Raw genomic sequence first — 27,783 nt, 5'->3', positions numbered from 1 at the left:
CACTGGGTGGGTGAGTGCTCAGATACAGCAGGGTAAACACTGGAAGAGAGGTGGTGACTCAGGGATCCCATGAAAAGCCCTGAGAGCCCTTTGGAAGAGGGAGAGGATTTCTGTTCTGCATTGTGTAACTGAGCTTTGTGGGCAAGAATCCCTGGCAGATTCCCAGCATGTGGGCAGGACCGTTCACTCCTCTTCCTTGCAGGTCAAATTCAGAAACTCCATTGACCTGGCAAGAGCCTGTCCCTGCACGATGTGTCTCCGTGCTCTGTGCTTCGTGTCACTAGCAACCTGCGTGGTTTGGGGTGAGTACTTTTGAAAGACAAATTTGTGGGGACACTTTTGAAAATCCTGGCATAGAGCAAAACTAAGACAGACAGATTCAGTTCTGCGGGGGAATTCGCTCCCTTGACTTGGGCTTGCCTTCAAGTGGCCCAGACCACAGCACAGGACAAGTTGAGGTCGGGAGAAGATAAAAACCCTGAGACCCAGCAGCACACTCCAGGTCCAGAAGTGTAAGGAGTCAATCCCAACAGGAGCGGAATCAACACAACTCCAATCAGGCGGAACAGGCGTCCTTGCTTCGCCGGGCTGCGGAGGGGATTAAGTGACTTCATTTCTCAAGTTCTTAAAGGAGAGTCTCCCCTTCATGACTCTCTACGTGGTGGGCCCTCCACGCTTATTTTCTATTAATACACAAGTATGGGATGTATTCATAGAAAATATAGGGTATGGTCAAAATAGCACACCAGGACCCAACAGCCATCAAAAAGACAGTTTGTTATTCATTGTTTCCAACAGGAGCAGCATAGAAGAAGTGGGGGTGAGAGCTCTGGAAATGCCAGATCAGTGAGGAGGCTCAAGGCTGGGGATCTGCAGCAAATGTCTCTGTTGTTAGCGTTTCCAGGAATGCTGGAGAGCAGTACTGTCTTGGTTGTCTGGTACCAGGTTCTGGGTGATGAGGGCAGGTGGACAGTGGTCCATGCTATCAAATCTGGGTACAGCAAGCAGTTAGAGTCGTGACTCTGCAGGGGACAGACCCTGAGAGTGACAGTGCCCGCACGTCATGATGGCCTCATAAGCATCACACACACACACATTAAATGCATGGTTAATGTATGGCTATCGCATTGATTTTAGCATATATCTGCGGCATTTTGTTGGTTGAGGAAAGAGACTCACAGGGATGTGTGTTCTTCCAAGTTCATCTGGAAAATCGTGCCCTGGGCTGTCCCTAGCTCCTGAATCCAGAATCAGTGCTCAGCACTCAGTTCCCCCAAAGCCTCACCCTGTCCGGACTTGTGACACTGATAGAGGCCCTGGAACTGAGTGCACACTAGAGTGATGAAGGACCCAGATATGGAGCAGGGCATTGTTGCTGGTTACCCTGGCAACGCCACTCTTTCCATCTTCAGCAACTCCACACAGGGTATTTCCAAATAAAATGGGCAGACCAGTAGTTAGCCTGGAAAGACTCTTGTTACGAATACCTCAAAGAAACAGGGATACACATCTGGAACACAGTAGTCATCACATCTGTGTGCAATTTAGATGATGTAAGTCATAACTGCTGTTGGTAACAGTCTCGTTTTCCCTGCCCCCTGCATGCCAGCACACGCCGCTCTGGGTGTTCCGGGTGAAAGTTCACAGCTAATTCAGCCATAGTTGAGCATTTGTGATCAGATTTTGCCCTCTTGCCGCTGAAACACTCATTCCTTTATTCGACTCCTCTCCTCTGCCTCCTCCTCCTCCTCCTCGGGTTTCCATGGTTCATGCCTTTCTCCTATCACCACACTGTTGGGTGTTCTTATTCAGTTAGAGCTCTGTAATCTTGGCTTTTTCTCTTGCTTCACACTCTTATGGTGGCGTCACACACACACACACATGCTGCAGGCTCTCTGTCTGGACAGAACCATGTGCGTCCTTTCTGACCTCTGCTGAGATGACCACACACTGCCATCCTTCCTTGTTAATCTTTGCCTCACCATGCAGTTCAGGCTGTACCTTAACTGGCTGTGGAGTCCATGCTGGTCTAGAACTTAAGGTGATTCCACTGGCCCAGACTCCCAAGGTTTGGGGTCTTCAGTGTACCTCAGGAGCCCTGAGTCACCTACCAGGATATCTCAGGGCCTTGTCATGGAACCCACCCCTCAGGGAGCTGGTGTTACTCTCTCACCTTTAGCCGTCTTTCTTCCCTTTGCCCCATATCAGGAAGCTTATCAGGAAGCAAGTCCTCATGCCTCATGCTCACCCCCATGTCTCTCCATAGCAGTTTCTTACCGAGTATAAAAGGGACCTGAGCACAGCAAACAACTCTTCACATAAATGAAGAAGAAAAATCAATGTGCCGTGTTGCCATCATGATCACCTCGTATCCAGGTTTCCCAGGAAGTCTGTTTCAGCGGTGTACTAAAAGTAGAAAGTTAAACAAAACAGTAATTATTAACAGCAAGGACAAAATGAGACAAGCATGTGATTGACTTCCAAAACAGTAATTATTAACGGCAATGACAAAAAGAGACAGGCATGTGATTGACTTCACAGGGTATTAGGCATTGCCCCAGACTTGCAACAGGATTTTCCAAAAGGGTCTAGTGTTAATGGCTGTTTTCTCGAAAGCTCTTCTTAGACTTAGGATGAGTTTGCAGTCTGATAATTTAAGGATATTAAAGCAAAACATACATCATTAATCAAATGTCATTATGTAAAAACACCGTAAGTTGTGTGTGCCCCAGAATTTAACTTGCTTTTGTTTATAATAATTAGCCACAGAAATAAAAGCAATCAAATGCCCATATTATGGACCTGGTTATTAAGATCATGTCTCATAGATGCTATCTTGTAAGCTTGATTCTCTATGGGAATAGTATCTATGAGACATGAGGCCAAGACTTACTGATGTCAAGGTTATTTCAAAAAAACTCTGGAAGTTTTTTCTGACCACACCTTATTATTACAATATTAAAATTTACACAGTATTGATAATATTTTTTACCCTTCCAAGCTCCTCTCTATTCTTTCCCACCTTCCTACCCACCCAACTTTATGTTCTTTCTCTCTCTCAAAAACTGTTGAGAGAGGAATTAACAAACTCTCTGCAGCTAAAAGGGAAGAGTTAGGACCAAAAGGTAGAAATTAGGTGTTAAGAGTGATGCTCTGACAGGTAGGCTATTACACAAACAAAGAGATGCCAGACTTGGTGGTGGTGGAATTATAAGGGCATCGATGCCCTCCTGATACTTAAAGGAGGGTCAGGGTGGTTCTCTCTGGTCCCACAGAGGGTACAAGGACAGAAGAGGAAGCTACAGGAAGATGAGGAAAGACCATCTGCTATTCAAGAATGGAGCTGTCAGACAGGATATTGACCAGTTTCTCTTCACCTTGGAGGACCCTACCCAGACAGACCAGCAGACTTTAGATCTTAGTGCTTGCAGTGCCAGAAACACTTCAGATACTTCTTCGCCCACCATGTGAAATCTAGTCATTCAGTCAGATGTTCAGTGTCCTCCCCACAAACACTGGACTCTTAGGATTATCTTTTCCCCATGGACTCCACCTGGGCATTAACAGCCCGTTCACCCTTACCAGCCAGGGTCCATGCTATCCTTTGTGAACCTCTTACTTAGCTTGCTGAGTAATCACTCTATCATTCTATATATCTAGCCTTCTTTTTTTTCTTCTGGGATTTTCGAGACAGGGTTTCTCTGTAGGTTTGGATCCTGTCCTGGAACTAGCTTTTGTAGACCAGGTTGGCCTCAAACTCACAGAGATCTGCCCACCTCCCCGTCCCGAGTGCTGGGATTAAAGGCGTGTGCCACCACCACCCGGCTCTCCATCATCTTAATCATCCCTCCTCCCACTGAATGTCTCAGAATCTCATGACATCGTCAGTCAGAAGACCTCATTTCTTCCAACTTCTCTGGCACCTGCCTAGCTCTTCTTTTGGTATGCATTTCTTTTTTCAGCATCAGGTCCAACACGTCTGTTTTCCACTATGGCCACCTTCCTGAGAGAGGAACCACATGTTCTTCCTCCAGTCCAGTATGAAGCTCATACCAGGGTCCTGATGAATACAGGTTTCTCAAAGGGAACCAAAGTTCTGTTGGGTCAAGTAGTTCTTTTTTCACTGTGACTTTGCCTGGATTCTGTTTCACCTCACACTCCAGTTTGATTTTGAATCAACCCTCTGAGATAAACGTTCTTCGTCTTAATTTCAGAAACAAATGAGCCCAAAAGTAATTAGGGGACTTATTCAAGGTCAAGTGCTTAGAAAATGGGAAAACCCATATGGAATTCGGGTCTGATCTTGTCTCTCTAATGTATTCTTTCTCTCCTCCATGTTCCGCAGGGCACGCATCCTCACCACCCGTGGTAGACACTGTTCATGGCAAAGTCCTGGGGAAATATGTCAGGTTAGAAGGATTTGCACAGCCTGTGGCCGTCTTCCTGGGAGTCCCCTTTGCCAAGCCTCCTCTTGGATCCCTGAGGTTTGCTCCACCTCAGCCTGTAGAGCCCTGGAGCTTCGTGAAGAACGCCACCTCCTACCCTCCTATGTAAGTCACTGGGGAGGGCCTGGACCTTGTTCAACAGAGACATCTGTTGAACAAGAGATATAAATATAGAGATATAGAGATACAGGAGGGAGTCATTCACTGGTCCAATAGCCTCCTGGAGTCCTCCAGAGTACTTTAGAAACACTACAGGCCTTTCACTGCTTTCTAGACTCCTCTGTTCATCACCCTCTCTAAACCGATGTTATAAACAGAAGTGGGCATAAGAGGTAAACGAGTTAGTATATGAGAAAAATCAAAACCAGTGTCTGAGGCTCCAGAAAGACTCAATAATTTTCACCAATTCTGTTTCTTTCCTACATTGGTCCTTCGTGATCTCTTATTAGAGAAGTCCGCAGTTATTCTTTCATAAAAGGCTGACAGAGGTCATTGGAAATAGCATTGGCTTTATCTGAACCTGGAAGATGTGTGCTCAGAGCAGAAAAGGTACTCAGCCAATACTGTCCAGCATCAGTGACTATCAGAGGTCATTGCAGGTCATTGAGGTCATCCCATAAAGACATCAGTCGTAACTTGCAATAGGCAATAGGCTAAACAGTGATTTAGTGGTAGTTCCTCGATTCACAGAAGTCTCAATAGGACTAGAAGAAGGTTACCTGATGAAAGGTCAAGGTCACCCTCAACCCACTGCACTAGACCTAGGCACTGAGAAGGCACTGGTTAGATTTTCATATTTCAGGTAGGGCAGACTATGAAAAACATCTCTCCAGACTGCCCCCAAAGACTCCAGGAAGGGGAGAGATGCCAAGTGTTTCTTCTCTATTGGATTGGGGGACTGTGGGTTCCCACCATTTTTCCATAAAAACCCTCTTATTATTCCAGAATCCAGTCCTGTGCAAACAGCTCCATTCACAAGCTCAAACATCCTGGTGCAAGGTGGGGACCCAGGTGACATTTCTAGCTTCTATATGTTGGAATTTCAGGTGTCCACTCTCTCCTCCAGGTGCTCCCAAGATGCAGTGAAAGGGCAGAGGGTCAATGACCTCATAACCAACAGAGAGGAGAAAATTCATCTCAAGTTTTCTGAAGACTGTCTCTACCTGAATATTTACACTCCTGCCGACTTGAAAAGGAGCAGCAGGCTGCCGGTAAACATGGGAACCGCTGGTCTAGTCCCTTGTGCTACAGCATCCAGGTCTTCAGTGGGACTGGAAAGGGATTAAGGCCGCTAGATGCCCAGGTAGACAAGCCAGGACTGGGTCAGGGACCAAGAGCTTCCTTTCACCACAGAAAATGTTAATGTTTCTTCCAAAGACCCCGATTTTGGTGGGATCGCGATACATCTGGAATGTGCAGGTGAAGGTTTTCACGTTCTCTTACACGAATACAAGCCTTTCAGAATGATTGCTCTCAGCTGTTAGCTTAAAAATCTGGTCTCCAGAGAAGTTAAGACGCAATTTACAACCATGTTAGTACCAGGAGAAATCTTAGAGAAAACAAACAGCCCAAGTCTTCTTAGATAGGTAGAGAAACTGAGGGTCAGGTAGGGAAGAGAGGGCACCCAGAAGGAATGGCAGGACAAGAGCTTGGGTTTCCATTTCCAAACCTGTGCTCCGGTGCAAGGGCTGGCAAGGGAGATGTGCGCCGCCTTTCTCCCCGCATTGCCTGTGCCAACTTTCACTGCCAGGTGAAAGCTCTCATGGCCCATGATGGCAGCGTGGAGGGAGAACTCTGGGGCAACCTCATAGGCGCTTTTCATGCCCTTTGTCAACCACCTGTGATTTTACTGTAGCTCCCTCCCCTCCCTGGCTGCCCTTGGCACATGCTGTCTGCCTAGTGAGTCAGCACTTCCCATTGGAATGAAGAAGCAGGGGTAGGGCAGGCTGCCCGTGACAGACCACACACAGCCTTGGAGAGAAGCTTTTAAAGACATGACCCTTGAACCCTTGAAGTCAAATCAGGTAGGGTATGAGCACCCACCCAGTCCCCTGGGAGCACCTGGGACGGAACTCAGAAGGGAAGGAGGAAGCAGCAGGCACCAGAAAAGTATTTGACCCTAAACCCGTTTGCACAAGGAGGTAAGAACAAATCTCACCACCACCCGTTTATTCAGCGTCTGTTTTGGACTCTGTGTCTACACAGTCAGACTTAGGGTCGGGAGAAGCGAAGACAGGAGTCATTATTCATAGCCTTGCCTTCAAAGATCTTGTTGTCTGGTTGCCCAAACACCTCGGATAACAGCTTCAACACATGATTGACCACCCTGTGGGCTCAATCTTCAAGATAAGCTTGCGCAGGTCATCCATGTCGGTGGTAGAGACCCCAAGGGGAGGAGAAACTGAAGCTCATAGAGCTTGGAAAGCAAGGGACTGTCCATCTATGCATGCAGGCCCCAGAGACACATAGATTCCACCCGCTAAAGAGCACGAATCACTTGCCTTCCTAGCCTCTATCTTTCCCTCACATGTTATAAACAGGTCCAAGGTGGCTGCTGAGCTGTGCCTGAGACCTAGTGGAGGTTCCAGCAGCACTGACATGAGTTGGAGCCATGGGAGCACTGGCTCCTGGCCCAGATCACCAAACTGTGCCCGTGACTGCATTGGTTAGGAGCTCAACTGTGAGCTCGGGCCAGATGGCTGCTCAAGTCCTACTTCCACTTCTCATTAGCGGTGGGATCCCAGCAGAGGTGCCTCAGTTTTTCTATCTATCAAATGGGATAATCTTCTTTTTTTTTTTTATAACTTTGCTCAGATACTTGCCTTCTCTTTCCTGTTTATTAGCAGTGGTGTATAAGATTTCGACTTGATTGTCTCCCAGTTCTTTGAAATGTGAGCTCCTTAAATCCTGAAGCCTTAAATGAACAGTTATTGTATTCCTCCTCAGCCTCGAGCCAGATGAAAGAACCTAGTGTACAGTAGGTGCTCCTAACAGTAAGATGGCTGAGGACTAGATGGAGAGGGAGGACGTAAAGTGTGGTTAGCAAGATGGGGAGGATTGTGCTGGAAAGGGTACCAACCGGAGGCCTGGAGATAAACATATAGGCACATTACAGTCAATAGAGATGAAGCTAAAAGACTGCCTGAATGGACCATGTATCAGGATGTCATCACGCTGGGGAAAGAGGATATCATTGTTCCCATAACGAAGCTCTCAGTTAGAGGAGCCCTGGGGAGACTTGGCACAGAGGTCTAAAGAGAAATGTAGGGGCATTGAATGAGGTGACATCCTGGCTTACAGCCAGGTAAGTTGAGGAAGATGTATAATGGTATTTCTACAGCCCAGCTGGGCACCGGTGAATTTTGAGTGGTGATGCCCTGAATCAGGACCAGGCTGTGCAAACCAAACCAAACATCTTCTGAGCTCCTTCCCAATTCTATTTCCTATGACCAGTATGGTTTTTTTTTTCCTTGCTACCTAGGTAATGGTGTGGATCCACGGAGGTGGACTGACAGTGGGTGGGGCGTCCACCTATGATGGACTGGCCCTCTCTGCACTTGAAAATGTGGTAGTGGTGACCATTCAGTACCGCCTGAGCATCTGGGGATTCTTCAGGTAGGATTTGGGGACACTCCTCTCTGCACATTGGCTTCTGTACTGATCAGCTCTATGGCAGTGTATTTGAAATCTGTCAATGTCAAGGACATCAGATTTGTTTAACTCAGTGTTTGGGTGGCTGCAAATCAAGGACTGAATAATCAGACTTTTGTGTGGTGAGGGGCCCTAGGCTACAATGCATCATGGTGGAAGATCAGAAATTGAGTCTATGGGATAAAGAGGCAGCTACACTGCAAGTCAGAGAAAGTGGGAAGGCGGTCTTGCACTTTGGGGAACAACTCGCTTTCTCAGGATATAGCGTGACTCCCTTGAGTACACATCCCCGAGAAATAAAGTGCCCAATGACAGACCCTACCCTCGACAAATCCTTCCACTGAATATACCTGGACGTTAGGTATTGAAGCCCCCTCTTCTTGTGGAAAAGACCATATCCAAACCATTAAATCTGCAGAATTAAAGGAGAAAGGACCCAGTTTTAGTAATGGTCTCCTTTACAGGGATCAGTTTGATAAAATTTTCCATGTTGGGGGTTCAGTCTTTCATTACTGGGCCCTATCTACCTTTACGTTCCTCAGCCACACTCCTCTTGCTTCTGGGATCTTCCTAGATTCCTACTCTGCGAGAGTAAGTCCTATTGATTCCACAAAGCCCAGGCACTTGTATTTTATCAGCATTCAGCATTCCTCTGGGACAGCAATCAGCACCACAGGACAGCACTTGAAAGTCAGACATTTCTGCACAGGGAGGTAGGGAAGGGGTGGGTTCGTGAAGGGCTCTCAGTTAGCCTAGAAGCTAACTGCAACCTTACCAGTGCTCATTCCAACCTTATATAGCTCCTAAGACTATAAGAGCAACAATGAGATGCTCCCTTGCCCCGCCCCTCCCCACTGCCCAGTCCACTCCTTCTCTGCCCCTCTTCTCTGTCCTCAGGCACCATGTGCTTCCTTCTCCCGCTCTGTAAACACCCTGGGTGCTCCCAACAAGTTTTCTACACTATCTGTAGTCCCCAATCCACCTTTAAATCCTACACAGTCCTTTCACCTGCCTCCTGGTCTCCTGCAGACATGCATAGCGTCCTCCCGCTTAACAGGGAGAAACTTGGCCCTTGGCACCCACCAATCATTCCTTCAATAAAGGTCCTCATCCATTTCCTGCAGGACCCTACACAGCTGCCAACTGCTCCGAACACCCATTTGCTTACAACACAGGTCTTGCATACATCCCAGATTCTCCTTTTTTGGCTCACATCATTTTTCCATTCAGGCAAGAGATCCTACTGACTCTATCTTTAAAATATGCTCAGAATCCTGCTGCTCTGGATCCACATTTCCCACTTGCAGCTTTACATGGAGGCTGCTGCATAGCGTGGCCAGAACACCTGGTGAGCTATTGGGCCTTGCCATGCCTTTATGTAATACTCCAATGAGTTTCAATGGCGTAGAAGCCTTGCCAAGGCTCACAACAATGGCTCTGCTTGCATCTCATGGAAGCTGCAAGCATATTTTTGTTCCAGCAGCCTCAAGGCTTTCAAACCTGCAGCTCATCTTAATTGAAATTCTTCTTTGGGTATTTACAAAGCCCTGGTGCTCATTTTACTTAGGTCTCTATCAAATGCCACCATCTCAAAGAGAGCATCTCTGGTTTTGAGTCTAAAGCATATCCCAGACCTACCTTTGTTTCTTTCTTTACCTGATTTTCTTTTCCCCATTGCTGACATTATATTATCATTTTATCTGTTAATTTATGCCCTGTCCTGTGAGCTGAGTGTTGCCATATTTTTTGTTTGTTTTGAGATGTGCTGTAGCACTCACACCAGATTTAGATATACATTGAACCCTTAGCACATACTTAGTTGTTGGAATAATGAATGAGAGCCTTACACAGGGGAAGATTCCTGTCAGGGATGCCAAGTTCATCAGGATTCTGAAAAACTGCAAAGGACCCCCAACACATCTGTAGTCCTAAGATCCCTGCCATGCAATGTGTACTTTCTTTGTCTCTTGCAGCACAGGGGATGAACACAGCCGGGGAAACTGGGGTCATTTGGACCAGATAGCTGCACTGCGCTGGGTTCAAGACAACATTGCCAACTTTGGAGGAGACCCAGACTCTGTGACCATCTTTGGAGAGTCAGCAGGAGGTTTCAGTGTCTCCGTTCTTGTAAGTGTCCCCAGCACCAGGCCTTGTGTGCAGGCTTTCTGATGTGGCTGCTAATGGAACCTCTTAGAGATCAGCTGTTTGCGTTCAAAACCCAAAACCTGTACTCAGTGTCCATTTTACTCACGACACAATATTGATGGTCAGCCACTGACAACCAACTAACTGTATTTGGTTCCCAGGAAGTTCAAAATTTAACTTGGTGTCCCAGAGCCATAGGTTTCTCCAGTTCTAACTCGGATCAGTGGCAACCACAGCCTCTTCACTTAGTTGAGTTTTTTCCCCTTTATCAAGCATTTTTTTTGCTTTCTGTAAGGTTTTATTATATCATGCATACATATGTACACAGGAAAACACATACAAACACATACTTACATCAATTTTTATTACACCATTCTTCTCTGATCAATATGAATGTCATTCTTATGTGTTATCTATAGTAAATATTTCTACTATATATTCAAACAATGCTCAGTAGTGCCACAAGGACATATGCTCAGCTATGTTCATAGGAGCATTGTTTGTCATAGACAGAACCTGGAAACCCCATAGTTCAAGTACTTTCTGTATGACCATGAAGTAGATGTGAATCCTAAGAGGGAGGAGACTGGAGGAGCTGAGAGCACTGGATGGAGGACTGCTACTCCAAAGTAAATGAATAGAAGTCAAATACTATTAAATATATGTGTTTCCAAAAGAGTTCATTAATCAGGCTTGGTTGTCTCATCACAGACTTTATTTTTTTTTTTGTCTTGGCTCTGTTGCCCCTGAGCTGAATTGTTTGTGAAAGCAGTGCTAGAATGTGTTGATGCTTCCTATGGGTCATCTCAACCCCCCCCACCACCACCACGACTCACTTTTCCCATGGAAATAGAGCAATATTTAATAGAGTAGATAGAGGAACAATCAACATAGTTTCATGTCATAAAAGGTTATAAAATATATGTCAAGCATTTTTTCAAGTATTTAAAGCATGTTTATTTAAGAAACAGGTAAGTCTCATTTTGCAAGAAGGCTTTGGCCTTGTCGTGTTTCTGTTATTAGTTATTTGAGAATTTCTTGCAACATATTTTGATGCTGTTCATTCTTTTACCATTTTCTGCCATACCCACCTTCCCCTTCCTCCCCATATACCTTTGTGCCTCTTTTGGTTTTAAATTCATCAAATATAGTTTATGTTGTCCATATACTGGTGGGTGTGTGGCCTTCACTGGAGAGTGGTCTACCCACCGGGGCCACACTATTGCAGAACACTGACTCCCCTTCTTTTAGCTGCTATCAACAGCCAGTGGCTCCTTAGTCGTGGCTGGGGCTTGTCTTGCTTCTGCTGGGAAATCAGGTTGATTATAAACTACAAATAGGAAGAAGCAGTTGTTTGGATCCGAGGTAGATGTGCATGTCAGGGGTCTTCAATATGCACAACAAGCAGGATCCTCTCTGAAATGGTCTCAGAGTTTGTCCATGACTACTAGGGCAACAGGAGAATCTGGGGCAGAGGAGGTGAGTTCCGTTGTGGACAGTGAGTGATCAGGGCAGGGGAGCATTCAGAGGGCAAATGAGTCAGTGAAGCCCTCCTGTGAGCCTAAACTCTCCTCTTTGCTCCATGCCAGGTGTTGTCTCCCTTGGCCAAGAACCTCTTCCACAGGGCCATTTCTGAGAGTGGTGTGGTTACTGTTCCTGGTTTGTATACCACAAATGTCAGGACAATCACTGAGGTAGGTCCCAGTAAATCGCCACACTCTTTCCTGAAGTCCTCAGGGGTCTTTCTGGCTGTAGGATTAAGCTATGTGCTCAAGTGATTTCTGAAATGAGAATGGCTAGACAGAGATCACTTCTAGGGCTCCATCTAAACCACACTCTGCAGGTTCTGAAGTTTCTCCCAGTGGATCATGTTATTCAGATGCCCTGCAATTCTGCATGGGTTGTGTGGGAAGACAGGGTGCCCTCTGCAGCATGCCACATACATAAGCTCTCCTGATGTAACAGGCACTAGAAACTAGGGACCAAATGACCAGTAAATGGAGGAAGGAGATGGGAAATAGATAATGGAATCATAGATTCCTTGCCCTCTGTCCACTGCACCTGGCTTCTCTTAAGATAGATACACTTCTCCAACACTGTGACTATTTTAAAGGTCAAGGTAATAGACTCAGATACATTCATGCCAACCATTACAAATAACAACAGAGGCAACAAATTTCCACCCCAAGTCTGCTGCTCTAGAGTTTTTCATGATCACTTGTCTGCCTTTAGAAGTGGGGCTTAGGATAAAACCCACTGTCTACCCCAATGCTGGATACTGATGTTGCTCCTGACCTCTGCCGTTGCCTGATATCTCTTACAGAAAGTTGCTGTCATGGCTGGGTGCAAAACCACCACATCTGCTGTCCTTGTGCACTGCCTACGCCAGAAGACGGAGGACGAGCTCTTGGAGATCATGCAGAAAATGGTGGGTGTGTTTGCCAAGGGTCTGAATTCCAGGTGCTTGGTCCTAGGATTCATTTATTCAGCTGTTCTTTAGCCCCAAACTACTTGGCATAGTTTTTCATGTCGTGAGAGCCGTGTCAACCACCTGATCCCAAGTAGCAATTTAAAGTACTCCTTTTTTATTATCAGAAGATTTTATATTAAAAAAATCTAGTAACAATCAGGTGAAATTTTTCAAAATATCCTCCCAGTTCTTTCTAAATTTAATATTTTGCCATTGCTTTCAGTTGTGTTTTAAGAAATTAAGCATTCCATATTTCCAAAATTTATTAGTATCTTGAATTTTGAGAATGGGGTTATTAAGCAAAAGTTTTCAGAAAATATCACAGTTTATCTTGGAAGATTAAAACCAGATAAATAAATTAAATAGACCTATAACTGATAAAGAAATAGAAACAGTTATCAAAAGTCTCCCAACCAAAGAAAGCCCCAAACCAGATGGTTTTAGCACAAAATTTTTCATGATTTTCAAAGAAGAACTAATACCAATACTCCTCAAATTTTTTCACATAATAAAAACAGAAAGAGCATTGCCAAACTCTTTTTACAAGGCTACAATTACCCTGATACCCAAACCACACAAAGGCATTACTAAGAAAGATAATTACAGACCAATCTCCCTTATGAACATTGATGCAAAAATACTCAATAAAATATTGGCAAACTCACCCCAAGAACACATCAAAAATTATCTACCATGGCCAAGTAGGCTTCATTCCAAAGATGCAGGGATGGATAATTCAACATATGAAAATCTGTCAATGTAATCTACCATATAAACAAACTGGAAAAAAACATATGATCTTCTCATTAGATACTGAAAAAGCTTTCAACAAAATATAACATCCCTTCATGATAAAAGTCTTAGGGAGAAAAGGTATACAAGGAACATCCCTAAACATAATAAAGGCAATATACAACAAGCCAATAGCCAGCATCAAACTAAGTGGAGAGAAATTCAAAGCGATCCCACTGAAATTAAGAACAAGACAAGGTTGTCCACTCTCCCCTTATCTGATCAATATAGTACTTTTAAGGTTCTAGCTACAACGATAAGAAAACAAAAGGAGGTCAAGGGGGATACAAATCAGAAAGGAAGAAGTCAAACTCTCACTATTTACTTATGATATTATAGCTTACATGAGTGACTCAAAAAAAACTCTTCCAAGGAAATTCTACAACTTATAACCATTTTCAGTAAATTGGCAGGATACAATATTAACACAAAAATCAGCAGCACTCCTATACAATAATGATAAAGAAGATGAGAAAGAAATCAGAAAAACATCACCCTCTCAACAGCCACAAATAACATAAAATGTCTAACCAAACAAATGGAAGACCTGCAAGACAAGAACTTTAAGTCTTTGAAGAAAGAAACTGAAGAAGACACCAGAAATGGAAAGCATGCTCTTGGGTAGGTAGAATAAACATGGTAAAGGGCAATCTTACCAAAAGCAATCTACAGATTCAATGCAATGCCCATCAAAATCCCAGCAAAATTCTACACAGACTTCAAAGATCAATACTCAACTTCATATGGAAAAACAAAGAACCCAGGATAGTCAAATAATTCTGCACAATAAAGGAACTTCTGGAGGCATCACAATCCCTGACTTCAAACTCTACTACAGAACTACAATACTGAACACAAAACTCAAGTTTAAATGAATTAAAGATCTCAACATAAAATCAACTACACTGAACCTCATAGAAAAGAAAGTGGGAAGTACACTTGAACACATTGGCACAGGAGACCACTTCCTAAATATAACCCTAGTATCACAGACACTGAAAGAAACAATAAATGGGACCTCCTGAAACTAAGACGCTTCTGTAAAGCCAAGAACCCAGTCAATAAGACAGAGGGCTGGTCTTCAAAATATACAAAGAACTCAAGAAATTGGTAATCAAAAGAACAAATAAACCAATAAAAAATTGGGTACAGACATAAACAAAACTCTCAACAGATGAATCTAAAATGTCTGAAAGACACTTAAGAAATGCTCAAAATTCTTAGTCATCAGATAAATTCAAATCAAACCAACTCTGAGATTTTATCTTACACATGTAAGGATGGCCAAGATCAAAGACATTGATGAAAACTTATGCTGGAGAGGATGTAGGGTAAAGGGAACACTCCTACAATGCTCATTGCAGTGAGAACTGGTACAGCCACTTTGGAAATCAGTATGGTGATTTCTCAGAAAATTAAGAAACAATCTATCTCAAGAACTAGCAGTAACACTTTTGGGTATATTGCCAAAAGCTGCTCAATCATACCACAAGGACATGTGCTTAACTATGTTCATAGAAGCATTATCTGTCATAGTCAAAACTTGAAGACAACATAAATGCATGCCCCTTGACCGAGGAATGGATAAAGCAGATTTGGTACATTTACACAATGGAGTACTACATCAGAGGAAAAAAAATGACATCCTGAAATATCATATGTACTCACTCATAAGTGGTTTTTAGACATAAAGCAAAGAAAAAACAACCTACAATTCATGAACCCAGAGAACCTAAAAACAAAGAGGACCCTAAGAGAGTCATACATGGATCTAATCTATACGGGAAGCAAAAAAGACAAGATCTCCTGAGTAAATTGGGAGTATGGGGATCATGAGAGAGAGTAGAAGGAGAAGGTGGGAAATGGGGAAGCAGAGAAAAATATATAGCTCAATAAAAATAATAAAAAGAAAATAATAATCCCTATAAAAAAGAAAAGACTTACAGAATATTTTGCAGAAAATAAAACTAATAGTGATGGTGATAAATATTTAAAAATTCTATCCAAAGTAGAATAGCACTCACCCAATTTTTTTAAATTTCCAAAGTTATATTTTATGTATAAGCAAGCTTCTTACTGTTCATTCATCATCCATCCATTTATACATACATACACTATTCAATTCATTTAAATAATTCAACCTATAATCAACCTATAGCTAACTGTTCATGTATCTATTGCAATCTGTTCACTGTCCATGAGTCATCTAACCAACATGTATTCACATTTTTATCTAGTCCTCCCAACACAATTATCTGTCCATCACTTCTCTGACAGCTTTTACAGATTTCCCCATGCTTCCATCTGAATAAATAGTGAATATATCGAACAATTCCATCCATCCTTATGTCTTTTTATTTCTTTACACATCTAGGCCTTCCATGACAACTAGGAAGATTAGTGTCAGAGTAGGTCATATGAACATAAATTGAACATTTTCTTTGCTTGCAAGAATAATCTCAGGAGACATACAGTCATGTGTTTATTTGGATATGTGTTGTAGGAACACAGATAGGAAGAACACTCTTTATAGCCAGCAAGTTGATACTTCTCAGAGAGAATGATATTTGTGAGTTACCACCATCATCAATACTATTATTATTATTATTATTATTATTATTATTATTATTATTATTATTATTATCAGCAGCCACGTAGGGGTCCAGCCCCCAGCAGGCTGTCAGCAAGTTAGATAAACTGAAGGGGAGATGCGGATAGGCATACTACTGGGGCAGATGCACAGACACACGGGAGCTTTATCTGAAAGTCAGAGCTTAATTCTTTATTTTAATTTCTCTCTGCTGCGGTTCTTCTGACTCTGTTCCTCTTCTGTTCTGTTCTTTCACCTTGTAGTTTCCCTTTTTCTTTCCCTTTCCAGTTGTTTCCCTTTCTACATTTTTCCTGATCTTATCTTTTTACTTTATATTTTGATATTTTCCTCTACATCTTTCCTTTTCTTATGTCTCTTATTTTTTTCTTATCTCATTTATACTTCCAAATACAAAGATTCCTTTGCAAGAAAAGGTTGCTTCACAACTGTAAGTTACATATTTTCTGAAAACAAAATCTTTGCATAAGAAAAAAATCACATTAAGATTGCAATGTTCAGTGTGGCTGGCTTTATGTTGAGGTCTTTGATCCATTTGGACTTGAATTTTCTGCATGGTGATAGATATGGGTCTATTTTCATTCTTCTGCATGTTGATATCTAGTTATGCCAGCACCATTTGTGAAAGATGCTTTCTTTTTTCCATTTGATATTTTTTTCTTCTTTGTCGAAAGTCAGGTGCTTGAAGGTGTGTGGATTAATATCTGGGTCTTCAATTTGGTTCCATTGGTCCTCCTGTCTATCTTTATGCAAATACCAGACTATTTTCAATACTGTAGCTCTGTAGTAGAGTTGAAGTCAGGGACTGTGATGCCTCCAGAAGTTCTTATGTTGTGCAAGATTGTTTTAGCTATCCTGGGTTTTTTGCTTTTCCATATGAAGTGGAGTACTGTTCTTTCAAGGTCTGTGAAGAATTTTGCTGGGATTTTGATGGATATTGCATTAAATCTGTAGATTGCTTTTTGTAAGATTGCCATTTTTACTATGTTAATTCTACCTACCCAAAAGAATGGGAGATCTTTCCACTTTCTGGTGTCTTCTTTAATTTCTTTCTTCAAAGATTTAAAGTTCTTGTCATACAAGTCATTCACTTGTTTGGTTGGAGTTACTCCAAGATATTTTATGCTATTTGTGGCTATCGTGAAGGTTGATGCTTCTCTGATTTCTCTCTCAGCCCTTTTATCATCTGAGTACAGGAGGACTACTGATTTTTTTTGAGTTAATCTTGTATCCTCTTACATTACTGAAAGTATTTATGAGTTGTAGAATTTCTTTGGTAGAATTTTTTGGGGTTGCTTATGTAAACTATCATATCATCAGCAAATAGTGAGAGTTTGACTTCTTCTTTTCTGATTTGTATCCCCTTGATCTTTTTTTGGTGTCTTATTGCTCTAGCTAGGACCTCAAGAACTATATTGAATAGATATGGAGAGAGTGGACAACCTTGTCTTTTTCCTGATTTCAGGGGGATTGCTGGAATTTTCTCTCTATTTAGTTTGATGTTGGCTGTTGACTTGCTGTATATTGCCTTTATTATGTTTAGGAATGTTCCTTTTATTCCTGCTCAGAAAGACAATTATCACATTCATAAGTAGTTTTTAAACATAAAGCAAAGAAAACCAGCCCACAAATCACAATACCTGAGAACCCAGACAACAATGAGAACCCTAAGAGAGATAACAACATAGATCTAATCTACATGGGTAGTAAGAAAAAGACAAGATCTCCTGAGTAAATTGGGAGCATGGGGACCTTGGGAGAGGGTTGAAGGGGGGGTGGAGGCATGGAGGGAAGCAGAGAAAAATGTAGAGCTCAGTAAAAATCAATTAAAAAATCGACACTTACTCCCTATATGCAGAGGAACTACTACAGGTTAACGCTGGTTTAGATTTAAAGTCCGTTTGACCAACACTATCAGGTATCCATCTTTGAGTTATCCCCTGTGTTCTGAGGAATGGTGATCCAGCTCACCTACTGAACTCTTGAAGTAAGAATAGCAAAAGGGAGAGGAGTAGAGGACTCATCCTGTCCTTCATCATCCATCCAGCTTAGGTTCCCATCAAGGTCAAAACACCCTGCCACTGAAGTCACCTTGTCCCCACATTTTCTCAACAGAAAATTTGTGTTGTCATTACCGGAGAGAGAGATGGGGGAGGGCTGAAGGAGGGTACCGGTACAGATGCAGGCATCAGCTCAGAGCTTCAGCGACTCTGACTCTGGGTACTAGCACTTGGGGGAGCCTACCACTGCCCTCCCTCATCCTGCTCCACCACATGCCTGTACTGAGAGGATGCCATGCAGGCCCCCATTACCCTACTTGAGAAGAGACTGGGGGCACAGGGTAGATGATGAACTTTACTCCAGGAAGACTTCTAACCACAAACTCTCCTTTATCCCCACAGAGTCTGTTTAAACTCGATTTCCAAGGAGACACCAAAGAGGTAAGGACTTTTTAAGGTTTGCAGTCTAACAGTGTTAGGTTGTGATTGAAAGGGTTTTTGCTTGCGAAACCACAGCTCTCTCTTATGTGTATGCATTGTTGAGACCTAGAGCAGCAACAACAAAATGGGTTAACAAAGCCAAGAGGACCAAAGACAGGGTTGCCACTCTCCCTCTGACTGCTGGTTCAGTGCTCCCAGTCAGAAACCATGTATCTTCTCAATTACAATTCACATTCTAAAATGACCTATTAAAAGAGGCTGCATGGCCAGAAGGCTAAGTTGTCTAACTAAAGGTCATGGAAGCCATTGGTAAAGAGTACAAGCATCCAAGAAGAATCATAATCTATGCCAGGTCAAGATGCCACACCCTCGTTCTGGTACCCAGAAAACTCTAGGTCTCCCCATCTTCTCAGTTCCCATCAGCAGCCAGGGTCTAATGACATTAACTGTGCTGAATTATAGCCAAGTTCTCTAGTCCTTCCATCAGATCCTATGGTACCCCGTATACTAGGGAGAAATTGTTGCTTTTTATTTTAGTTTAAATTCAAGGAACAAAGCAAACTTTTAAATGTCTTACAGTCCTGGTGGGACAATAGACTTAGCTATAAAGCATATCCTAATATATTTTCTATGTGTTAATATTATGTAGCTTAATGAGAAGTGATTTTCTTGATTATCTTTAAATAAATGAACCCGTACGATTGAGATACAATCATGAGATTACATATACATGAAATTAGTGGCAGTATTGGGGAGATACTACAGGTATTTCTGATCATGTGAAATTACAAACAAGAGCAACAACTTCCAGAGTCAGTGGCCCTAACAGAACCTTACCTGAACGGGATTCTTCTTCTTCAGAGAATGCTTCGTCTGGAGGATTGATGTCTGAATTATTAGTTTCTATAAGCTGTATTTGCACCATGGCCCATAATAGCTTGTGACAACTATATGTCAGGTAATGGTTTGGGGGATGGACACAGCAGTGAAGCAGAAAAATCTCCGTCCTACTTAAAGAATTCCGTCCTCTTGGGGCACGGTGTGACAAAATAAATTAGTAAACTGTTATGTCTAGTTGTCATCAGAGTTAAGGTAAAGAAGGAAGTGGGACAGAGTTAGAGGAAAGGAAGAGGTATATAGGAAAGAGACTGGGAGGGACATTGCAATCTTCTTTAAGAGGACACTCTCCTTACCTGAACCCCTACTTGACTCCACTTCCTAAAGGATCCACCACCTCTCACTGGTAGTACAGGCTGGAGACCAAGTCTTCAACACATTGGTCTTTAGGGACAGCACCTCCATTGAATTATAGGTTCAAAAATAGCTGGAAATAGGATGTGTAGGTGTGTCACTCTGTGACTGCCCTTCTCTCTAATGTCCTTGCTTCAGGACATTCATTCCTTCGAGCTAGAAATTGGACAGTCCTGAATTTAGCCCCAAACGGCAACATCTCTGTTCTTGGCTCCTGGCACTTTCCATTGGGATATGATGTTCTTGCCCGTGAAGCCAGTGTTGGATCAACAACACAGTACACCTGAACAATGGAGAAGAGATCTGCCTGTTTCCAGTTCAGTCGTTATGGGAACTGGTCCTGTGATACCTGAGTGCATGATAAAATTGTGGAAAAGATAGCAAAGCATCTAAACTTGTGGCTCCCACATAGGCAGCATCCACATGACAATAATAAGGCTGTAGCACAACTATGAAACTGCAGCTGAAGAAAGTTAGTGTCTCATTACCCAGGGCTGAGAAAGTAGTAAGCCTGCTCAGGTGCTGTTTTATTATATCATAAATAAATCTTACATATACTAATTGTTTTTGAGAAGGCCCTGCTAGATAATGTGTCTTTTAGCTGAAACCCATATATAAGGATGATGACAATATTGTGACCAGTTGTTCCCAATCTAGAATTCCACTGCAACAAAGCCCCAGGATTCACTAAACCAGTATTCAGAGAAGCGTTATAGACCTAACTACTACAAATAGTGAAAATAAATTCTAGAGAATATGCATGATTGAAGTATAATATATACATATATATTGATATATAAGTATAAAATATAAGTATATATATACTTATGACTGTATGAAGTATATATATACTTATGACTGTATGAAGTATTTCATATACAATGCATATTTAATGAAAATGCTTCCCTCTTCACTTTCCTGTTTCCATTAACCTCATCACTCACAAATGCCAAACTTTGGTCTTTGTGGCTCATAGACCTTTTAAGGACACTGATTTCTGTGACCACTGCTGGCAGTCATGGGGTCTATGTTCCGGCTGCCCCTTTAGACCAGCAGAGCAGGAGGAGATGCGGGTGATCTTTGAGACTATGCTCCTCTCTTCCTCAGAGCAATCCTTTTGTACCAACTGTGCTTGATGGAGTGGTGCTGCCAGAGGCCCCAGAAGAGATCCTGGCCAAGAAGAATTTCAACACTGTGCCCTACATTGTGGGAATCAACAAGCAAGAGTTTGGCTGGCTTCTGCCAACAGTGAGCATAAACAGACCCCTTCGAAGGGTGCTCCTCCACCCCCCCCATCAGGCCTCCACCCTGTACTTCCTATGAATTCTGTCTTTAAGCTTTGCCCTGTATCCGGGCAGCTGTTTCCATTGCTGTAGTATATTTATCCAAGGAAACAGTCTCTGGCACGGCTCAACCGAGATTCCCAGGCCTGAGAACTCTATTCCAATCATTTCTTGTCTTTTCTCAATGAATTCTAAAATTCTTGGGCTGGGTGGGAGTCTGTTGGCATAACCATTGCATAACCTCATTAACCAAGGTCCAGCGGAAAGTGGAGGAGGATTGGGAGTTCAGGAGAATGGGCCTGTGGTACAGATGCCTCCATCCTGTGCTTTTGCTCTCAGGTCCTATAGATCTCCACAACAACTCGCAATGGATGGTTTTCCTGGTTCAGGACTCACAACGGCTTAACATTTTCTTCTTTTTATAACAGATGATGGGATTTCCACAAACTGATGTAAAATGGGACAAGAAGATGGTCATAGCATTCCTTCAGAAATTATCTCCAAATTTGGTAAGCACATAGAGATTTGTGGCCATTAGCGAAGAAGTTTTGAGGGATTGGCTCAAATTAAGGATCAATTCAATGTCTTGCGCGGCATCACCCCAGGAAGGATATGCACAGGTCATGGGAAGGTCAGACTCAATGATGCCTCAATTGGTTGGACAGGCTGCTGATCGTTTTTGTCATCCGTTTCAGGGAATACATGAGGATGCAATTCCGGTTGCCTTTGAGAAGTATGTCAGAGGTAGCAATGAGCCAGGCAAAATTAGAGACGGAATCTTGGAGTTCATTGGAGATGTGACATTCTGTATCCCATCAGTGGTTGTGGCTCGTGGTCACAGAGGTGAGTCACAGAAGCTGGAGAGGAGAGAGAATGAAGATTCTCCTGCTTTGGTCGTTAACCTGCACACTTCCTAGGACAGACAGATGTGCGAGCTTCTCATGGTCAATGTGCAAAGTCTTATTCAGTGACGCTTCTGTTCAGTTTTGCTTTCCAGATGACAGGCTCTGAGGAAGAGGTGTGAATGCAGGTAGTTAATTTGGTAGGTGATACCGGGATGTGAGGGCTGTCGCAGGAGAGAGATGAAGGGCAATCAATGAAGCTCTGTCAGTACATGCCCGCTGTGGACAGCTGGAACTGTGGAATCTTTGGGAAGAATCATATGTCAGGTCTCAGGATTGTCCCAGCAGAACAGGAAGGGAGGGTATTTACCCACCAATACTCACTTGTTAGTAGAAGGGTTTGGCTCTACCCTGTCGCACACATGGGTAGAGTAGTTTATAGTGACCAGGGGAAGCCTTGCAGCAAAGGGTAAGCAGTGCTGGAGGCGGAACTCAGGCTTCCCTGCCCTGACAGGGGTACCAGTGAGACAGCGCAACTGCTGATACATGGAATAGAAGGCAAACGTCATATTCTTAAGTCGTTTCTAAACTACATAACTACAGAGAGGAGCCATGAGACAGCGTTAGCTAAGTGAGGAGGTTTGCTCAGGGCAGAGAGGGCAGGAGGAGTTTGGTAGTGGGTATGCAGCATGGGAGTTCTTACTCAGTTTGTTGTCGTTGTGACGAAATACCTGATGTGAACGTTGCCAGAGAGGGCAGACGTACTTGTATTGTTTAATTATGCTGTGCGCCAACTCCACTGCTGTATCCCTAGCATGAGGCTGAACATCATTCTGGGGAGCATGATGGAGCAAGCTAGGTCACCTCATGGCACATCTTTTGTGATTCTGTCCTCATAGATGAAGGACCATATATTCTCTTTTGAAGAAATTAGGTAAGAATTTGAGATACATAGTTTCTAACTCCTTTTTATTTTGTTTTATTTATTTATCCAATTTTCTGTCTGCTTGTTTTTTGAGACAAAACTTCTCTTTGAAACAGTCCTGGCTGGCCTGGAACTCACTCTGTAGACCAGGCTGGCCTCTAGCTCACTAAGATCCACCTGCCTCTATCCCAAGTGCTAGGATTAAAGGCGTGCACCATCACCAACTAGCATTCAAATTCTTTTTAAAATGTTTGTTGTGATTCTCAGATTCATGGTTTCTTTTTTTCTTTAATTGTTTAAAAACATATTACTAAAATTAATTATAAGTGTAGCCTGGATAGTACATATAATGTCACTCACTTTACAGACATGATTTCAAGGCTGACCACTTGGTATTGGAGAACCAAATGGGGGTGTCTCTTTTCTGGGGGAGACTGTTTCTTTCCTTAGCTGGTGATTTTAGCAGGTCTGGTGGAAGCAACCATAGTTTCAATGAGTCATGATGCAAAGCATATCATGTTCAGAAGACAGCATTTCATAGTATGCTTCCTCAGCCACCAGCACTTACTGCCTTTCTACCCACCTTTCCTTGTGTTTCCTGAGCCTTGGGACGAGGGGGGGGGAATAATGTGGATATGGACCACACTAGCACTACTTGATGAATATAAGCATCTGGAAGACAACTTGACAACAATCCTATTTAGAAAAAAAAATGAGGAGAAAAACCAGTAATAACTTCTCCCCAAAGTTCCCTGGTTTCCTAATCTGTGCTGTTTTGACCAGATTAATAGTGGCAGAAATGATTTCTCTCCCTTGTGGAACAAGTCTCCAGTTCAATCAGAGAGCTAAATAGCCCTACAAGCACTATTGCACCATCGAGCACATCTTGCCTGGAAGGCCAATATTATAGCTTTTAGAATTTTCTGCTAGCATAATTCATAATAGCCAGAACTTGAAAATAACCTGGATGCCCTTCAATTGAAGAATGGATAAAGAAAATGTACATTTACACAATGGAATACTACTCAGCAGCAAAAATCAATGACCACATGAAATTTGTAGGCAAATGGATGGAACTAGAAAGAATCGTTCTGAGTGAGGTAACCCAGACTCAGAAAGACACGGTGTGTGCTTACTCATAAGTGGGTATTAGATGTAAAGCAAAGGATAAGAAGACTACAACCCACAGCTCCAGAGAAGCTAGGTGACGGGGCTTCTTCAGAGTCTCAAGGGACATCAGCAAACAAGTGGCAGAGAGACTACAAGGACAGATAATGGGAAAGTCCCATTCTGTTCTTGTATGCAATCTTTATTGCCCTAAGATCATTCGATCTATGTTCTATTTAGATATTCTGATGTTGAATATATATATATTTACAAGTGTTATTCCCTCTTGATGAATTGACCAATTAATTCAACATACAATGACTTTATTTCTCTACTTTCACAGTTTTGGCTTGAACTTTATCATCTCATATAACCATAGCTACTTCTTTTCTCTGTTAGTTTTTATGTATATATAGTATCTCTTCCTGATCCTTCACGTTCAAAAAATGTAAGACTTTAAAAGTGAGAAAACTCTCTGCCTTTCTTAGAAGAGTATAACCTATTTATATTGGATAAAATTATAAATATGGAAAGACACAATATTGCTTTTTCCTTAGGATTTGCTGTTGTTGTTACACAACTCCTTGATTTGTTTCTCCCTATCTGACTGCCCTCCCTTGCGGCTTGATGGTTCTCCATGGTTAAAGGCTGTGTGTTCTTTCTGCTCTTGTTAGCTGCCTCTTCTTTATTGAAAATAGATTCTCCTCTCATATATTGCATCCTGACCACAGTTCCCCTGCCTCAGTCCTCTCAGATCCCCCCACATCATCCATCTCCCCCAGATCCACTCCCCCTCCATTTCCCTTCAGAAAAGAATTGACCTCCAAGAGATAGCAATCAAGCAGGACAAAACAAGATACAATAAGACAAGAGAGAAGCGCTCGTGATGAGGCTGGACAAGGCAAACCAATGCAAAGAGCAACAAAAGAGTCAAGGACACACCTGCTCCTGCTACTAGAACTCCCACAGAACACCAAGCTAGCCTGTTATCGTTAACACTTATATAGTGTGTTTACCAGGTTCATTGTATGCATTCATTTTAATTGCATTAACATGAGACTCAAACACCATTTTTATTTCTATTAACTTGCAAATATAAGCAAATCAAGTAGCTTTCCTAAAGTTGTTTTGCTGATGTGCTTATGACCAGGTATTTCCTTCAAAGGTATGAGGAGCCTTGATTCCATCCGGGAGTCTGTCATATAATGTGAGCTGTTATGAATCCATTTCTTCACAGATACTGGAGCACCAACCTACATGTATGAGTTTCAGTACCACCCAAGCTTCTCATCACACGCGAGACCCAAGAACGTAGTCGGAGATCACGGAGATGAAGTCTACTCTGTTTTGGGTGCCCCCATTTTAAGAGGTAATGGCTCATAGATGGTATGAGGGTAGAATCAAGAGGTGTGGGCTCCAGTCTTGGTTTGGCAGCCTTAAGCAAGTTTCTCCAGTCTTGATTGTAATTTCTTAATTCAGTATACGGGGGGTGGGGTGAGGTGAGGTATACATGAATGTCGCCAGTCTTTTTCCTGGTCTAACAAACACTAAGGAGGATATATTAATGTGCCCCCAGCATAACTGCTCTCACACTCCTGATGATTGAAAATAGAAAAAGATGTTGTATATCATACATAGTAAGCCACTTGATGACAAGAAGGCCACTTCTTGATTTTATACTCAAAATAACATATCAAAACATAACTGACTGAAGGTGAGGTCAGACTTGGTGCTAACTATGTATCAGATTCACGTGTATTGGTATGCCTACCAATCTCTGCAGATACTTAAAACACATGTGTTTTTATTAATACTATAGTTAATATTACAATATCAGGCTATGACACGATTAATATTTGAGAAAAACCTTCCTAAACCCTCTTTTTTCAAAAATCGCATGTGGCCCCTAACCCGCCTCATAGCTGTTTGTAACACATCGGTGTCTTTGGAAATCTCCCAATTAAGAAAGTCCTTAGCACATTTGCATTGTTGTATTTCTCAACCCTCCCAAGTTTACAAGGCTAAGAAAAGGCCTATGAGCCAACAATATTACGGGGTAGAGGAAACTAGGGTGTGATCTTTTTACCCTGAGTGAGGGAGAACAAACAGATGAACATGGAAAATAAAGACAGCTCGTATTGGATGGGCTGTATTTCACTGATAAATCCTAGACCAGTTATCCTCCTCAGTCTGAAGGCCTACATCGGTGAACCAGGATTTTGTAGACTTTAGGTATGGACTAAGATCCACAGTTCTACCTTTCTAAACTGAGTTCTGCTGCTGGTGGGCTCAAGACCTGTTCTTTTAGTAGTGACAGGCTTTTAACCCCCTCTCTCCTTTTTCATTCCCCACAGGTGGCGCCTCTGAAGAGGAGATCCGTCTCAGCAAGATGGTGATGAAATTCTGGGCCAACTTTGCTCGGAATGGGTGAGGCTGGTGGTGAAGATGGGACTGGGGTGATGGGTATGACCGGACCTTCAGATACTCAGTGGGAAGAAGGACAGTTTCTAAAGTTTAGTGGTAAACTCAAATCCAGTCACTCCAACCCATTGCTCTTGCGTTGGTTCTCCTCATCTCTCATGATGGTTGGGAACAGGTGATCCAGGAATCACTATAGGATCTCATTAAAGAATGCAGGGAGGGCTGGCGAGATGGCTCAGTGGTTAAGAGCACTGCCTGCTCTTCCAAAGGTCCTGAGTTCAATTCCCAGCAACCACATGGTGGCTCACAACCATCTGTAATGAGGTCTGGTGCCCTCTTCTGGCCTGTAGGCATACATACATACAGACAGACAGAATGTTGTATACATAATAATTAAATAAATAAATATTAAAAGAAAAAGAATGCAGGGAATCACAGAGTAGTTTTGACGAATTCTATTTGGTTCCGTTCCTAGGAACCCTAATGGCGAAGGGCTGCCCCACTGGCCAGAGTACGATCAGAATGAAGGGTATCTGAAGATTGGTGCTACTACTCAGCAAGCCCAGAGACTGAAAGGGGAGGAAGTGGCTTTCTGGACTGAGCGCCTGACCAAGAAACAACTCCGGCCAGACCACAGTGAGCTGTGAATGCAAGACTCTGCCAGCCTCATATCAAAGAAGCCAAGATAGAGTTCTTCTAGTAAAAGTGTTAATCAAAGATGGATCTCGAAGGATCCTGAAGAATTTTGTCCTAGGGATAGACAGAAGCCAGGGATGGGAGATGTTTTATACTTTTGGCTTCAATCTGGAGAATAAATGTTCTTTTTAAGATCAAATAAGTATATGTGTTTTGGGTTTAAGATAAAAGTATGTACCACGCAGCAGGCAGGGGTAGGGGGAGAAAGAGAGAAAGAACTTACGAAAACATGAAAAGATATCCCATAAGAGGAACCATAAAAATAATTACCTTGAAAGCAAAAAGAAAAGAAACGTGCCCTTGCAGGAAAAAGAGGCTGTGAGTTTAGGCTTGCTTTTCACCTCCAGCTGGGAGATGTCATCCAACATGAAAAATAATGCTAAAACTTACTAAAGTTCTAAAGGTGAAGTGGGGACTAGTATCAGAGGCTGAAAGACACAGGAACTGCATATTGAAGGAGGAATTTATACCAGCTGCAAACTTCTCTATGTACACTGGCAGGGCCTCATGGGGAAAAATCAGATGACCTTAGAAGTTCATCTCCAGTTGTATGGTATGTAACCTTGCTCAGGCATGTACTCTGATGAATGAAATCCTTAAACTACTGGAGAAAACTCAACAAGCATTATTTCCTTCAGGGCCCTGGTAAAGGCCTACTTCAGCTTAAGAAATGGACAAAAAAAATGTGTTGAAAAGTGATAAAACA

At 42.7% G+C, this 27,783-nt stretch overlaps 1 protein-coding gene and 1 long non-coding RNA gene across 3 annotated transcripts; one reads left to right on the top strand and one right to left on the bottom strand.

The window, feature by feature from the left end:
* Window positions 1–184: 184 nt before the first annotated feature.
* On the top strand, window positions 185–27,219 carry LOC125395378 (carboxylesterase 1F-like). 2 transcript variants are annotated; one of them, XM_048426728.3, is made up of 15 exons: window positions 206–302; window positions 3,963–4,073; window positions 4,346–4,550; window positions 5,512–5,656; window positions 7,927–8,060; window positions 10,070–10,223; window positions 11,831–11,935; window positions 12,565–12,669; window positions 18,514–18,552; window positions 20,911–21,051; window positions 21,515–21,595; window positions 21,782–21,929; window positions 25,198–25,329; window positions 26,315–26,387; window positions 26,857–27,219. In XM_048426728.3, exons 1-15 carry the CDS (start codon window positions 251–253, stop codon window positions 27,026–27,028), a joined length of 1,797 nt encoding a protein of 598 aa, XP_048282685.3. In that variant the 5' UTR covers window positions 206–250; the 3' UTR covers window positions 27,029–27,219. The 2 variants fall into 2 exon arrangements, with proteins under 2 accessions (XP_048282686.3, XP_048282685.3); XM_048426729.3 differs by lacking the exon at window positions 3,963–4,073 and having other exon boundaries at window positions 185–302.
* LOC125395383 (uncharacterized) lies at window positions 379–2,398 on the bottom strand. The gene is made up of 2 exons (XR_007230534.3): window positions 2,278–2,398; window positions 379–991 (listed from the first exon to the last, which is right to left on the bottom strand). It is a non-coding gene; the product is annotated as an uncharacterized LOC125395383 (long non-coding RNA).
* Window positions 27,220–27,783: the final 564 nt, after the last annotated feature.

The sequence above is a fragment of the Myodes glareolus genome, chromosome 22 (assembly GCF_982192425.1).
Source record: "Myodes glareolus chromosome 22, mMyoGla1.1, whole genome shotgun sequence".
Taxonomy (NCBI): domain Eukaryota; kingdom Metazoa; phylum Chordata; class Mammalia; order Rodentia; family Cricetidae; genus Myodes; species Myodes glareolus.
Note: the sequence above shows the minus strand (reverse complement) of the source record. Positions and strands in the feature narration are given on the sequence as shown.